Raw genomic sequence first — 14,911 nt, 5'->3', positions numbered from 1 at the left:
ATCTCGAAAGAGTAGCTCGGACTGTGACCTGTAGCCACTACAGGCTAGACCGGCTCGAGCGCACTGGCTGCATCTTGGTTTGAGTAGATTGCACTATGGAGTGGTTAGTGTGGCAAAGAAAATTGACCACTACGGGCTAACCTTGATTCTCCTGGACCTGCAATTCCCGCATGCTGGACTAGCTCTGATGGAAACCATGAGGAAAGAGGAGTGAGTGTTTTGCTAGTCAAAGATTGTTGTTAATGGGGCAATATCGCCGCTTAGTCTAAGGATCCACGGATCCATGGATCTCTTGGCGGCTTACAGAATAATGTAAAGTCGGCTCTTGCGGCCAATAGAGTAAAATCCACACTTCACCGGTAGTTGTGGAGAAATGCCATAACGGCCCCTAAACACTTCTATACGCCGAATCCACTTTGACGCTAATTCATGACTGACTTACCAAAAGTGAACTAGTGCATATTTCGGTTCTTTGGAGTCGATCGACATTCTGGGCATCCGCTCCGAACCTCCGACACTATTTTCCGACTCATCTTCCAAATTGCAAAATGTTTTACCTATTTGATGATTCGATTGCCAAATGTAGTAATTTTATGGTTTCAAGAATCATGGGGCTAATTATTCATCATTGCATTTCTTATGGTCTATAAAGGCATGGAAGATTCCCAGCGAAAGATTTATATTGCTCATTCTCATACAATAATACAAACATCTGTCTAATATTCTTCATCTTATATAAGATTCATTTGCACATCTCACATCAACGATGGTACCCGTCAAGAAAGTTGCACTTTTGGGGGTGAGTCTCATAATTATGAATCGATGTCAATTGTTTTCTGACCGACTCATTCTGAAACAGAAAGGATTGCTAGGATCTGCAATTCTTGATCAGCTCGTGAAATCTGGCTTCAAAGTCACAGTTCTGAGTCGCAAGAAAAGCTCATCTGACGAATCCTCTGCAGACTTCAGCACTGTGCAAGTCGACTATTCATCTATCGACAGTCTTGCGGCAGCTCTACAGGACCACGATGCCGTGGTATCGACTGTTGGTATCTCTGGAATCAGTGGGCAGAAGATAATGATTGACGCGAGCATCCAAGCTGGCGTGAGACGTTTTATCCCTTCTGACTTCGGAGCCCTCACAACCAGACCCGGGGCAGAATCACTCCCGTTGAATGCACCGTGGATAGACGTCCAGGCATATCTCAAAGAAAAGGCGCTTTCCAGAGATATCGAGTACACGCTATTCGCTGTTGGGCCCTTCCTGGAATTTGTCATGTCTATGCCATTCTTGGCCGATGTCATGACCCAAGAAGTCAGGCTGTATGACAATGGCGAGCATTCCTTTAGCTCAACTAGTGTGTTAAGCATCGGGAAAGCAGTTGCAGGTTCTCTGAGAAACGCTGAAGCGACCAAGAACCGCTTGGTCAGTGTCCATGATATCGTGTTGACTCAGAACAAAGTCTTGGATTTGGCAAAGAGATACTCTGCACCTGATGTCAATTGGAACATTACTCCGGTGAACGCCGAAGCTGAGGTTGAGAATATTCTCGAAAGGATCAGGACGAGTGGTCTGGACCTTCTCAATACGCTTGCACTCCTGAAAGCTGCGCTATTGGGCGGAAAGTTCGAGGCTGAATTCAAGAATTTGGACAATGAGCTTGTTGGATTATCCACCCTCTCCGATGATGAGTTTGAGAAGAAGTTTGCCGTGGAATTTAAGTCGATGGCCACTGCAATGGCAGAGTTTCAAGCAAAGAATGACGGAACTCAAGGCGAGGCTTAAGGGTAATTTGGTGAAATTCGGAGAGTGTAAACTTTCATTGGATGTCTTGGCTTTTTCTCCCTGAACTATCAAACTCAATCCCTTCAGCTATTTGGTTCAATAGACATCTAATATCGACTCGAAAATGGCAAAACAAACCAAAATCTCATTGCAATCGCTTGCACAGCCGAAATTTGGGTAGGGGAGATCCATTACTCTCACCGATGTTGTGTCTTGAGGTATTTTATGTAGTCAAGGACTGTAGAATGCACACATCTTTGGATTTTCAATGTTGCTGAAATGTTGCTGCCTGTACTTTCCGTGCTGGGGCTCCAACTCTGTGAATGCCCAATAGATACGTGGTCATACTCGGTGTCAACAACATACGAAGAGAGCTAGTATTGACGAGCTCCATTGTGTCCGTGTTAGAATACTATAAGCTGTTTAATATTGAGAAATAAAATAGGTTAGAAAGAGACTTAAAGGGATATTTAGAAAGCCGCCCAGAAAATGTATGGGAGTTGAATCGAAGGCAGCATTTGGAGGCAGGAAGAAAGATTCATTTCTTGAATTTCTGTTCTGCATTTGCAAAATATATTCCATTCTTTTATGTCGCATTAGAGCCATCTTATTGTTATGTACTATCGCACTTGTCTCTCGTGACTCGGACTTTGGAAATGACAATCACATCCCAAACCAACACAGATCCTTACACCACAACCCATATTAGACTTTGAAAAAAGCCCAAATGCACGAAATACGCGCATGCCACATGGAAGCAGCTAGAAATTAGAATGCGCCACCCGAACTACAACCGGATCTTCACCGAAATAGCGAAAGAAACTTAGCTTTTGATATTAATCACCCAAGGAAAAGACCCAGGAACACGTATAGGGCAAATTCCCCTAGTTTGCCACGAGAACTCTGACAAACTGCTGGGGTTAGTGGCAAACGAGTGGCTGGGTCAGCGAATTATAGCGAGATTATAGATTTTGGATGCTGAAATGACAGGATTGGGGTGGCGGGGTGCGGAGCCATTCTACAGAAACTGTCTCGGGAGATCGTCTCGGCTCGTAAAATGCCGATAGAAAAGTAGTAATATCCAATTGTTAATCAGCTAGAATTTTCCCAAGTCGCCACTGGCGTAGGTTGCGCGTGTCACTAAGCCACAAAGAACTGATGTCAGATTCTCCAATTTGAATTTTCTCTTTTGGAGTCTAGAGTATCATTCGAGGACCAAGCTCTGGCATTGCATGGGACGAACTACCAGAATGGAAATTCTAGAAGCCTACGCAGAATGTTCCACACGTAAGACGATGACGAGTGTTCGAGACCATGGTGGAAACCTCAGCCGCACAGTCTGATTGGTCGATCTCTGTCGGAAGTCAACCTTATTGAAAGGAATCCACATCTATAATTGTAGTCTATCCATAACTCGCACCTTCTGGTTCTCTCTGGAGTTGAAAGTTTTTCTCATACCGGAAACTCCACCGAGGAGTATAAGAAGCTGGAAGTTCGCAATGTCTCTCTTTCTTTTCTTCAAACACATTCTTTTGATCTTCAAGTCACTCTCTTCTTGAAGTCATTTTCATTCTCTTTTTTCATTCTTTCGAGGTCAATCCTCAATTACTGTCACTTTAGTATCTTCTGTTGACCAGACGAACTTCTGTCTATATCACTTTCACTACAATCCACAACTTTCCATCATGACTTTCAACGTCTTCCTTACCGGCCTCCTCGCAGCCACTGCCGCCGCCCTCCCCCAGCCCCACTGGGCCCGTTCCGGGGAGTCCAGCATCGAAGCCCGCGGCTCCGGCGGTATCCAGATCGTCAACAACATGGGTACCGACGTCTACTTGTGGAGCACCTCTGCCGAGAGCGGCAGCATGCAGACCCTCACCTCTGGAGGTGGTGAACACAGCGAAGCCTGGGATACCAACTCCAACGGCGGCGGTATCTCTATCAAGATGTCCACCACCCAGGATGAGGACAGCGTTCTTCAGTTCGAGTACACCCAAGACGGTGACACCTTGTACTGGGATATGTCATCTATTGACCTCGACTCCAGCTCCGACTTCATTAAGGCTGGCTTCACTGCCACCCCTAGTGACTCGAGCTGCCGCTCCTCTACCTGTGCCGCTGGCGACGCAAACTGCTCCGAGGCTTACCAGAAGCCTGATGACGTGAACACCTACTCTTGCTCTCTGAGCTCCGGTTTCACTCTCACTCTGGGATAAATTCTATTCTTATTTTCTTGAATTCGGCAGGGCCGATGGAATTTTGTTTTGTTTTGTTTTGTTTCATTTGGTTCCGGAACAATACTGCCTTGGGCTGTATTGAACTAGTCGTTGGATACTGCTCTCGGATTTGTATATAAAGTTCTGTGAATACTGTCAATCGCTTCTTACAAGCGAGAATACGCAGCATGACTGCATAAAATAACAAGAAATGCTAGAATGTGTTTAAAAAGGAACAAATTATATAATGTTATAAATATTCACGAGTAAAAGGGGGAAAAAGAAGAGAAAAAAATGTTGGATGCACATGACAATGACTGCCTTGACACCTAGCGACTCAGGTGTCCAACCCCGCGGCAGCTACTCCCGGGGCCGTGTTACATCGTGACTAATCTCGGCCAAACCTCTTGGACCGAGGCTCTATCGCGAGTCTGTGAACCACCGAGGCTGTTTTGCTTTATAGGCTGGCCACCTCCGCCTCTCTTCCCCAGACTTTTCTTTTTTCATCATCTGCAGGCTCCGCTTGAAATAAATATCCATCATGGCTTCTCCTCGTAAGTTGAACCTTTAAACCAAAATTTTCTCTCCTTGCCCTTCTGCCCATGTGATCCGACACAACCGGCACGTGGGCCCGTACACTGAAACGGCTGCTAACAATGGCCCTGAATAGAACGCATCCGTACCCCGATCACTGATCTGCTCAAGATCAACCACCCCGTCCTGCTGGCAGGCATGAACGTGGCTGCGGGACCCAAGCTGGCCGCCGCTGTCACCAACGCCGGTGGTCTCGGTGTGATCGGTGGTGTTGGTTACACCCCCGACATGCTCCGCGAGCAAATCGCCGAGCTCAAGAGCTTCCTCAACGATAAGAACGCTCCTTTCGGTGTCGACCTCCTCCTGCCCCAGGTTGGTGGCAGCGCCCGCAAGACCAAGTAAGAATCTGTGGACCGCGGTAGTTTTCCGCCATGGACACATCGCTAATTGCTTTTTTTTTCTCGCCATCAGCTATGATTACACCAAGGGCAAGCTCGGTGAGCTCGTCGACATTATCATCGAGCAAAAGGCTAGCCTATTTGTCTCCGCTGTCGGCGTTCCCCCCAAGGCCGTTGTCGACAAGCTCCACAGCGCCGGTATCCTCACCATGAACATGATTGGTCACCCCAAGCACGTGCAAAAGTGTCTCGATGTCGGTGTTGATATTATCTGCGCCCAGGGTGGTGAGGGTGGTGGTCACACTGGTGATGTCCCGACCACCGTTCTCATCCCTACTGTTGCCAAGTTGGTTGAGGGCAAGAAGAGCCCTCTGACCGGCCAGCCCGTGCAGGTCATTGCGGCTGGTGGTCTGTTCAACGGTAACTCCGTTGCTGCTGCTCTTATGCTCGGTGCTTCTGCCGTCTGGATCGGTACTCGCTTCATTCTGTCTGATGAGGCCGGTGCCCCTGCCGCTCACCAGGAGGCTGTCCGCACTTCAGGCTTCGAGGACAATATCCGTACTATTATCTTCACTGTATGTTTGGCCTGATGTTTATTAATTGTGCAGATCACTGACACAAACTATAGGGACGTCCCCTCCGTGTTCGTAAGAATGCTTACATCCTCAACTGGGAGGAGAACCGCCACGAGGAGATCAAGGAACTTACTTCCAAGGGTGTCATCCCCGTCGAGCACGACATGGAGAACATGCCCGATGACGCTGATGATGACGCCTTCGACAACGCTCGCCCCTTCTTGATGGGCAAGGTTGCTGCCGTTGTTAACGAGAAGAAATCCGCCAAGGCCATTGTTGACGAGCTCGTCACTGATGCCGCTGCTCTCCTCCAGAAGGGCAACCAGATGGTTGCTAAGCTGTAAATCAGATTCCCTATATGCTATACCTCCTACATAGTCGTCTTCAGCGTTGAACAATCAGATTCGGTGATTTTCCCGATTGAACTCATTCGAATTGTACTCGATAATACTCCTCTAGATGAAAATATCCCTCGCAAGGTAAGACAAGCGCTTTGGTGGAGCGCATACTTAGAACTGCCAGCCACCATGTCAAGTCATCACACCCGTACTCTCTGTGACCGGCATTAGTTGATTTTTCCATTGATATAAATAGATTTACTTCCCTGTTCATATGTCGAGCTTCAGTTCCCGTGTCTAGCTGTGTGTGTAGATGGTTCGAGTGCATGTCCCCATTACAGTGTCATCAATCTATTTTTTGTTTTCATTAGGAAGGCCCAGACAAAACGGTGTTTTGAGTTAAGTTCATTGGTTCTGTATACTCCGATGTCATGCAATGCATTCTCTCCGCCAGGGCTCATGTAGTCATACCCTACTTCGTACATGATAGTATACTAGTTGACTCCAGAAATAAAATTAGAACTAAGAACAAGACTAAAGCATATGCAATTGTAGCGTCCATGTAGCCTTGTGGGGTCTTTTTTCTTTTCCCCTTATCCTTATGACGACCTAAACCTTTATTGGATACGATACTCATCTATTTTCTTTTCAGGCATTCTAAACGAGGGTGTCAAGAAAATACACACGGGCCCTCTCCTATAACTAAATAAGGCACTGTAAGCGCCGTGGCGGGGAACACCTCGAGGACCAAGATTCTCTCAACACCAATAAGCACAGTTCCCAATATCTTCACGCGATAGACCAGATTCAAATGCCAACATCCCCCGCACTAACCGCGATCCAAGGGTCCAATTCGACCAAACGCCTGCAATCTCCAGTAAGTTTGATGGCGTGCCACAAATATGCGAGTTACTGGAGAAAAGTCCATCCAGTGATAGACGCGTAGTGAGAAAACCCTCGTTCGACGTTCTGATTGATCCAATCGTGCATAAATGCTGCAGCAAAAGCGGGTTATTGGTTGCTTTAATCCCATCACCTTTCTCTCGGTCTAACTAGCCTTTCCTAGTAGCTCTGTCTGTCTCTTTCGTTCTCTCTCTTTCTGCCCTATCCTCTGCCCGACGCTACAGCTAATATTTTCATTTTCATTTTTTTCAATTTGCGGTCGTCTGTTCTTATCCTCTTTTTCCTCTTCTCTCTATTTTCAATCCAAAAAGACACTACTATCTTCTTCACCTTGTCCCAAGTGGCTGGTTCCAACCTCCCTCACCGCGATCGGAGGTTGAACCGTTGCCAAAAAATTATATCGGGAGGCGGGATACCTTTTGATCGCATGATTCTATTAATAAATTCTCACGCCATTCCAGGGCTTCTTGTGGAGGCATCGACTCGATCGACCTAATCCACAATCAACACTCATCCCACCGTCTCCCCGCAGCTCGTTCCGCCCCATACGATCAGATTGCCCCTATCTCGCCCGGGGGGGTTTTTTCGTCGCTCGTCACACCTACACCTTGAGCCATTGGTGCCGATTATAATACTGGCATTCGCCTGGGGTGTTGTGACTTGTTTCGGATTGCATTTGCATATCGACAAATCGACAACCCGCGGTATATTTTGTGCGCTAGATTGAGTCGCATGGGATATAGTGTTTGATCGAGTCTTTCTACGGTCTATGTCGTTTAGGCATAGGAGAATTGTATAATCTGGCTATTTCTGCGTCTTGATCAGGACGATGTCGCTCAAACAAGTAAGGACATGTATGGGTTAGGTCTGGAATATCATGCATGCTGACTTGATTCAAAAAGGAAATCGAAACTTGGGTGCAGGCCCTTGATGCCTACGATAGTCAAAACTTCGATGAGGCCTTGCGCTGCTTTGAACATATTGCTGATACATCAAAGATCCTGTTCAATTGCGGCGTGATCTATGCAACGGTGGGCGAGCATAAGAACGCAGTACGTGGACATGGAATACTATTCCCAGGAAATGACTGACCATTGTGCAGGTAGTCTGTTACCAACGTGCTGTCGGCCTAGATCAGTACCTGGCAATCGCCTATTTCCAGCAAGGTGTATCCAATTTCCTGCTTGGTGACTTTGAAGAAGCATTGGCCAACTTCAATGATACTTTGCTATATCTGCGAGGGAATACCTCAATCGATTATGAGCAGCTGGGACTTCTGTTTCGACTATATTCATGCGAAGTCTTGTTCAATCGAGGTCTATGCTATATATACCTTCGGCAAATGAACCCTGGCATCGAAGACCTTCAATATGCAGCAAAGGAAAAAGTCACACCTGACCACGATGTGATCGACGATGCTATCCGCGAAAATGCAGATGTATGTGAACCCACTAGTGGTCTGTGATCCCAACTGATTTTGATACAGGGATACACTGTTTTCTCAATTCCCGTCGGGGTTCTCTATCGCCCAAATGCAGCCAAAGTCAAGAATCTCAAGACAAAAGACTACCTAGGCAAAGCCCGACTCGTTGCCGCATCAGACCGCAATCAATCTTCAAACCACCAATGGCAACCAATAATCGACCAAGAAGCCCTGCAAGGCCGAGAAGGCGTCTCCTTCGCAGCAAGCCATTTAGTCCGCCAAAACCTCAGCAGCCGCACCCGCCAGCAATCTGAACCACCTCTAACCCGCAACGTATTCCCCCCAACACCACCCCCAGACGACCGATCCGTCAGCACAGCCTCAGGAACTCAGTTGGGCCACAAACGCTCCACCTCTCTACGCTCCCCTCTACGAGGCGTCCGTCCCCCACGTCTCGAACTAGACCGCCCAAGTAGCGTAGACCCCCGAGAATCCTCCGAAAAACCGCGAATAGGCACAACCCGCACAGCGTCCGAGCCCCGCCCCTTCTCCAAAACCAACGCGCGAGCCTTCGCCGAACCAAGCCGGCACGCAGCAGGTCCAGGTCCCCGCCGAGACCTCGACGCAACACCGCACCCAGACCAAAAATACAGCACCGATTCTTACGAGTACTCCAACCGGCGCAGCGCAGGCTGGGGCCGCGGCCCCCGCTACCAACCACCACCGCAGTACATCGACGAAGAAGAAGAAGAGGAATTCGCCAGCGAGCTATGCGACGGTTCGACCCTCAACACCCTCAACAACGGCTTTGAGATTGTTGGTGCAGGTCAAAGCCAACGGCGAGACCCTTCGCCCGCGCCTGCGCGGTACTCGCGACCTGGCAATCCGCGCAGGGCTGAGATCCAAAAATTCCGTACGAAGGTTCATGCCCCTGATGATACGCGGTATATCATGATTGGGCCGACGGTTGAGTTTGGGGAATTTGAGAATCGGATCCGTGAGAAGTTTGGGTTTAAGTGTCCGCTTAAGATGAAGGTACAAGATGATGGGGATATGATTACGATGGTTGATCAGGAGGATTTGGATTTGCTAATTATTTCGGCGCGGGAGGTGGCGAATAGGGAGGGGAGTGGGATGGGGAAGATAGAGGTGAGTTTTCTTTTTCCTTGATTTTCTCTTCGCTCGGCAATGTTACTGACGAGGTTTTATTAGATATGGGTTGAAGAACGGGCTATGTTCTGATTTGTGGATAATTGCTTTTAGCATGATTTTGTTTATACCCTTTGCGTTTAGCAGATATACCAATGAGAGATACCAACGAGTTAATTGGGATCAAGTTCAGCAATCTTACGGTCATTTTGTGAGTGAGCAAAAAGAACAAAAAATGAGTGAACCCTGGTCGGGTTCCCACCAGTTATCGAACAACGGAATAAGTGGGTGTGTGGCTCTATCCGGAGCTATAGGCATAGGATCTGCAAATTGACATGTTCGTGCAGGGTGCGGGTTCATAGCCACCAATGAGATTTCCTCGAAGTCAATTTAATCAATTGAAAGGGTCTGGACTAATGAGTCAAGACTCACCGGAAGACTCAGATTCCCTGCTTTCGAAGGAACTTCACTCGGATAGTGACGAAAGAGTGGAGCAGCATACATTCCAAGGTTTGACGACAAGCTTTGACAGCTTAGAGCGATCAGTATTTTTTTTTGACTTAAATACGCTTGTTTCGCATTCAAAACCTTATATTCAGGTTCAACTGCATACGATTCATTGTCAAAATGGCATCGGACAGTCGCGAAAATGGCGAAGTGAAAGGTATATCTCAAATCACCAAAATCTCAAAGTATACCGCACTAACAACCCCAGACACCGTCGAAACACCCGAATATGAAGCTCAAGGCGGCACCCAAGAGAAAGCAAGCAGAAACAAAGGCCTGGGAACAAACCCCAGCTTCAGTCTAGCAGGTAACGGGGCCCCAAACCCTAACAACACCAACCAAGCCCCCTACCTAGACCAAGACTATCAATCCTACAACCCCCAATATGGCCAACCGGATGACGGACCAACCTGGTCTCTCGCCCAGCCACTGCCTCACATCGTGCGCCCAGGCATGCGCCACGGTGCCCTCCCAGAAGACAGAAAAGAAGACCAAGAGGCCCACCAAAACGGCGAGGACGAATCCCCCGAAGCAAAAAAGCAGCGCTCCTACGAGTCCCGCATGAATAGAGTCAACGGCCCAAATGAAGACGGTTTCTTCAACACCTGGTCCAAAATCAGACACTCCATCCGCGAACCACTGGCTGAATGGCTCGGCGTAAGTCCTCTTCCTACCCTATCCCTACAATCCCAGCCCTAAACCAAACCTAACACCTCGACAGACAACAATCGCAATGACAATCGGCCTCTGCGCCACTCTGTCCAACTTCACCTCCTCCAGCCAAGCAGGCACCTACACCTCCCAAAGCGCAGCCTGGGGCTTCGGCTTCATGGTCGCCATCTACACAACCGGTGGCATCTCCGGCGGGCACATGAATCCCGCAATCACAATCGCGCTATCCGTGTTCCGCGGGTTCCCAGCGCGCCGCTGCGTAATATACATAGCCGCGCAGCTGCTGGGCGCGATCACAGCCGGCGGCATCGCATACGCGCTGTACCACGATGCGATTGTGAACGTCGCGGCGACCGCAGGGGTCTCGCAGGGCGAGAGCGTCGCTGCGACCGCGCTCATTACTGCGCCTAAACCCTTCGTGCATCCTGCTACGGCGTTCTTTACGGAGTTTGTTGGTAGCGCGCTGCTTTTCGGTGCTGTTTTGGCGCTTGGTGATGACTCGAATGCGCCGCCTGGTGCGGGTATGCAGGCTTTTATTATGGGGATTTTGATTTCGATTATCATCCTTGCGTTGGGGTATAACACTGGAGGGTGAGTGCTTTCTTTTTGCTTTACGTTGCTTTTCTTTCGTGGGTTGGTTGGTGCTGACGGTTGGTATAGGTGCTTCAATTGCGCCCGCGACTTTGGACCCAGGCTTGTGGCTGTTATGGCTGGGTGGGGGGGGCACCTGTTTAGGGAGACGCATGCATGGTGGGTTTGGGGACCGTGGTGTGCGGATATCAGTGGTGCGTTGTTTGGCGCGCTGGTCTACGACATGGCTATCTTTACTGGTGGGGAGAGTCCGGTGAATTATCCCCCGCGGAGGCGCAAGCGGGCATACCGTGTGCGGGCTTTGAACCTTAGGAAGAAGCTTGGGCTTGGGAAGCATAAGATTGGGGACGTGGAGAGGTCTGTGAGGGAGTTGGAGGAGTGAATCTGGTATTTGGTTTTGGTAAAAGCATTGAAGCATTAAAGCATTAAAAGCATTAACGCAGGAAATAGGTCAGGTCTCGTATAGTATATTTCTCATAAACGCATGGTTCGATTGGCATTCAGTGTGCTGAGGGATTCTTTTCGTTGTTTTCTCATATCCTGCTCGTTCTCCAGGAGGATTTTTTGTACACAGCGGCTGCCATTGGGGTTGTGCTTGACTCGGTCGTCGTTGAGGATGTTTGTGAGGGTCGCCTTGACTTGGTGGTGGTAGTCTCGTAGTTCTTTGTTCATGGCAGAGGTCTTTTGGTCAGCTTCTGACTGTGTGGATTCGTCATGGTGAAGCATGGAGTATGAAGTGGTAGATCGCTTGATTGATGGGGCCAGTCGTAAGGTGGGCACCTTGATAGCAGTCGCTGCTGGATGCTTGTTTTGGGCCGGTCGGGACATCTTCAATTTATTTTTGGTGAAAATTTTGTTGAAAAAGGAAGACCATTAGGTCTGGATTAGCAAAGGTATATATATCTCTCTGATGAAGGAGGCAAACTTGGACATGTCACTCTAGTGACGTCTGACCGACAGATCTGAAACCTGCCCGATCCCTTGTCTTATCTTGACACAATACAATATTGCGCCTTTTAGGTTATTAACATGGGTATATCCTACCCATTGTAAAGTAATTTTCTACTTCCAGGGCTTTGGTTTGTCTAGAGCTTAGCATCCTGGCCAATAGGCGTTGCTGTGACCCATTATGGCATGGGACGCTAGTGCTTAGGCTGGAAAAGAGTCGCCACTGTGCATGGAACTACAAGGATTAGCTATATCAGACGGAAGTAAGGCCAGAATTCCCCGGGTCTGTTCGTATCTTGATTTAGGATCATCAGACGAGGAGTAAAAGTCTGATGTGTTTTGATTGGCTCCTATCATTCCAGACCCTGCTTTAGAACGTTGCAGGCCTGTATATTCACAACGGGATCATGGAGTCTCTGTACCAGTCTGGAACATAGCAGTACCTCCTATCCAACAACCGTCCACGTCATCCCCCGATTTTCTGAATCGAACACTGATCTCAGATGGTTTCCCCATGGCTGTGCCCTGTCTGACCTTAATAGCCCGATCCATGTCATGCACAGATCCATCGACTAGTAATCTAAATGCCAAAGCAGAAGCGGCAATTCCAGTCGCAGCGTCCTCGGGATATCCAACGTTCTGCGGAAATTGCCTTGCTTCGTATTCCTGTAATGCCAGGTTGGACACAGCGTACGGGTAGAGGCCAGTACTTCCAATTGTCTGACAGAGTTCTTTTACCCGAGGAAAGTCTGGTTTTAAAGCATGCAGCGCATGAACCGATCTGAGCGGAACCAGCGTCTTCACCCTGCTTGTGGCAGCATTCAGGATATGCAACCCAGGGGCCAAATCACCTTTTGAGATCCCCAAAACAGATAGTATCTCAATCACATGGACGGGGTTTTCCACGCGGTCCATGACCTTGTATTTAGGCTGGGACACTTCGACCCAAATTTCGTCATCTGCACCATGTGAAGTCTTTGTGACCTTCACATCCACAATGCCACTTTTGGTCAAGATTCGAAGATTGTCTGGGATCATGCCGCGCTTGGACATCAGCCAGGAAATCCCTAGTGTCGCATGGCCACACATCTCCATCTCATGGCCGGGGGTCCAGAACCGATATTCATAGTCGCAATGCGAGTCTGCCGGTGCGGGGAAGACAAACCCGCTTTCGTAGCTGTGCTGCGTGGCGATCGCTTGCATCTCTGCATTCGACATGTGCTTGGTATTGAGCACGACCGGTAGGGGATTGCCACCTCCTGTGCCTGCAGAAAATACTCGCAGTAGATGGATTTCAACTGTCATGGTGAATGTACAAAATATACGGGTATTTGAGTGAGTGTCAGTCCTGAACAAATAAAATTTGCTATCCAATGGATCAAGTAAAGCTGTGAGAATTTTAATCTAAAACAAACACTGACTCATTAGTTGGAGTCTCTACAAATCCCCGTAAATTCCCATCAACCTCGGGCATAGATCTACGGAGAGCGGGAAAGACTAACCACGCAGTGACGTTGATCAACAGTATACACCGTAACAGACCACATACTCACTCCCAGAAACAACAATGACCGACCTCACACCCACCCTCAATGGCCTCATCATGGAAAGGGGCTCAACGCCCCGAAAACCTAGCACTGCAACAGCCGACGAGTTCCTCAAAGAAGCCTACAGAATCGTAAGCGCCCAACGCACCCCAATCCCAATCCCAAATCCAATCTATTTAATCATTTCAATCTAACACCTCCAGAACGCACACATAACATCCCTCCTCAAATACCTCCACTCAATCCGCCACAGCTACCTCTCAACAACGCAGCGCCGCCCCCAAACCCAAACCCAAACCCAAACACAAAACGAAACAACCCCCAACCTAACAGACCCCGAGCGCGACGCGGTCGACACATCTACAGCCCTCCTCCTTCGCGACCTAGCAACCTCAATCGCCAACTTGTCTTCCGCAGAATCCCTCCGCCAGGAAACCTCCACAACACTCCTCCGCAAGAAATATGGCCACTCCGCCGCCGGCGCGGCGCTGTACCGCTGGGCCGGCGGGAACAGCGAGGCAGCGAAATCTGCTGAGCAAATGCGGGCGGAGGAATCGGCGCGGACGATGGCTACGGTGCGCGAGGCGGTGTTGTGGTTCTTAAGGCGCGGGTTGGAGGGCGCGGTGGGTGTGCAGCGCGGAATGGTGGAGAAGAGGATTGAGAGGGTGAGGGAGAAGGAGAAGAGTGTGCTTTATAAGGTTGCGGCGGGGAAGACGGCGATGGCTTCGGCTTCATCTGCATCTGTGAGCAAGACGGAGAGACAGGGTTGGGGTGGAGGGGGGGCCGGGGTTGGCTTTGAGGCGCCTGGTGCGCAGGTCTTGAGCCAGGATGATACGGCGCGCATCGAGGCGCAGCTGAGCCCGGAGCAGTTGCAGCTTTTTGCGGAGGAGAATGATTCTATGCTTAGGCATTATGAGGATACGCTGGGCAAGGTGCAGTATGTTTTTTCTTTCTTTCTTTTTGGGCTGCGTGGACTGATGGGTTTGCAGGAATGCCGAGAAATCGCTGCTGGAGATCTCGTCGTTGCAGGAGACTCTCGTTACGCATCTTGCGACGCAGGAGGAGTATATCTCCCAGCTTGTCTCGGATGTGGATACGACGCAGACGAACGTCGGGCAGGGAAATCGGGAGCTGAAGCGTGCTACGGAGCGCAGGAGTACGGCGCAGGCTGTGTTTTGGGGGACTGTTGGGTTGTGCACTTGGCTTGTGGCTTGGGATTTGATATTTTAGGCTTTACTTGTGTTCGACTGCCATGGGGATGGCTCCACTGGGGGCCTCCGTTTTGTATACGATACCATCATGTCTATTGCATTGAAATGTAGCA

At 49.2% G+C, this 14,911-nt stretch overlaps 8 protein-coding genes across 8 annotated transcripts; 6 read left to right on the top strand and 2 right to left on the bottom strand.

The window, feature by feature from the left end:
• Positions 1 to 766: 766 nt before the first annotated feature.
• On the top strand, positions 767 to 1,786 carry N7529_000609 (uncharacterized protein; the record flags this gene model as incomplete). The annotated part of the gene is made up of 2 exons (XM_057236140.1): positions 767 to 799; positions 860 to 1,786. The coding sequence occupies 2 exons, from the start codon at positions 767 to 769 to the stop codon at positions 1,784 to 1,786; spliced, it is 960 nt and encodes a 319-aa protein (XP_057102943.1).
• Positions 1,787 to 3,471: 1,685 nt separating this feature from the next.
• Positions 3,472 to 4,002, top strand: N7529_000608 (uncharacterized protein; the record flags this gene model as incomplete). The annotated part of the gene is made up of 1 exon (XM_057236139.1): positions 3,472 to 4,002. One exon carries the CDS (start codon positions 3,472 to 3,474, stop codon positions 4,000 to 4,002), a length of 531 nt encoding a protein of 176 aa, XP_057102942.1.
• Positions 4,003 to 4,543: 541 nt separating this feature from the next.
• N7529_000607 (NAD(P)H-dependent flavin oxidoreductase) lies at positions 4,544 to 5,853 on the top strand (the record flags this gene model as incomplete). Its single annotated transcript, XM_057236138.1, has 4 exons — positions 4,544 to 4,556; positions 4,673 to 4,934; positions 5,008 to 5,509; positions 5,563 to 5,853. The coding sequence occupies 4 exons, from the start codon at positions 4,544 to 4,546 to the stop codon at positions 5,851 to 5,853; spliced, it is 1,068 nt and encodes a 355-aa protein (XP_057102941.1).
• Positions 5,854 to 7,579: 1,726 nt separating this feature from the next.
• On the top strand, positions 7,580 to 9,415 carry N7529_000606 (putative PB1 domain protein; the record flags this gene model as incomplete). The annotated part of the gene is made up of 5 exons (XM_057236137.1): positions 7,580 to 7,594; positions 7,653 to 7,802; positions 7,853 to 8,188; positions 8,237 to 9,322; positions 9,386 to 9,415. 5 exons carry the CDS (start codon positions 7,580 to 7,582, stop codon positions 9,413 to 9,415), a joined length of 1,617 nt encoding a protein of 538 aa, XP_057102940.1.
• A 534-nt stretch (positions 9,416 to 9,949) lies between these two features.
• N7529_000605 (MIP/aquaporin family protein) lies at positions 9,950 to 11,474 on the top strand (the record flags this gene model as incomplete). Its single annotated transcript, XM_057236136.1, has 4 exons — positions 9,950 to 9,986; positions 10,038 to 10,486; positions 10,551 to 11,092; positions 11,162 to 11,474. 4 exons carry the CDS (start codon positions 9,950 to 9,952, stop codon positions 11,472 to 11,474), a joined length of 1,341 nt encoding a protein of 446 aa, XP_057102939.1.
• A 92-nt stretch (positions 11,475 to 11,566) lies between these two features.
• Positions 11,567 to 11,920, bottom strand: N7529_000604 (uncharacterized protein; the record flags this gene model as incomplete). The annotated part of the gene is made up of 1 exon (XM_057236135.1): positions 11,567 to 11,920. One exon carries the CDS (start codon positions 11,918 to 11,920, stop codon positions 11,567 to 11,569), a length of 354 nt encoding a protein of 117 aa, XP_057102938.1.
• Positions 11,921 to 12,445: 525 nt separating this feature from the next.
• On the bottom strand, positions 12,446 to 13,345 carry N7529_000603 (PhzF family phenazine biosynthesis protein; the record flags this gene model as incomplete). Its single annotated transcript, XM_057236134.1, has 1 exon — positions 12,446 to 13,345. One exon carries the CDS (start codon positions 13,343 to 13,345, stop codon positions 12,446 to 12,448), a length of 900 nt encoding a protein of 299 aa, XP_057102937.1.
• Positions 13,346 to 13,607: 262 nt separating this feature from the next.
• N7529_000602 (uncharacterized protein) lies at positions 13,608 to 14,817 on the top strand (the record flags this gene model as incomplete). Its single annotated transcript, XM_057236133.1, has 3 exons — positions 13,608 to 13,718; positions 13,791 to 14,524; positions 14,577 to 14,817. The coding sequence occupies 3 exons, from the start codon at positions 13,608 to 13,610 to the stop codon at positions 14,815 to 14,817; spliced, it is 1,086 nt and encodes a 361-aa protein (XP_057102936.1).
• Between the last annotated feature and the right edge of the window lie 94 nt (positions 14,818 to 14,911).

This window comes from Penicillium soppii (assembly GCF_028829465.1).
Source record: "Penicillium soppii strain IBT 18220 chromosome Unknown utg000001l, whole genome shotgun sequence".
NCBI lineage: Eukaryota > Fungi > Ascomycota > Eurotiomycetes > Eurotiales > Aspergillaceae > Penicillium > Penicillium soppii.
This window is presented reverse-complemented; position numbering and strand designations above follow the sequence as displayed.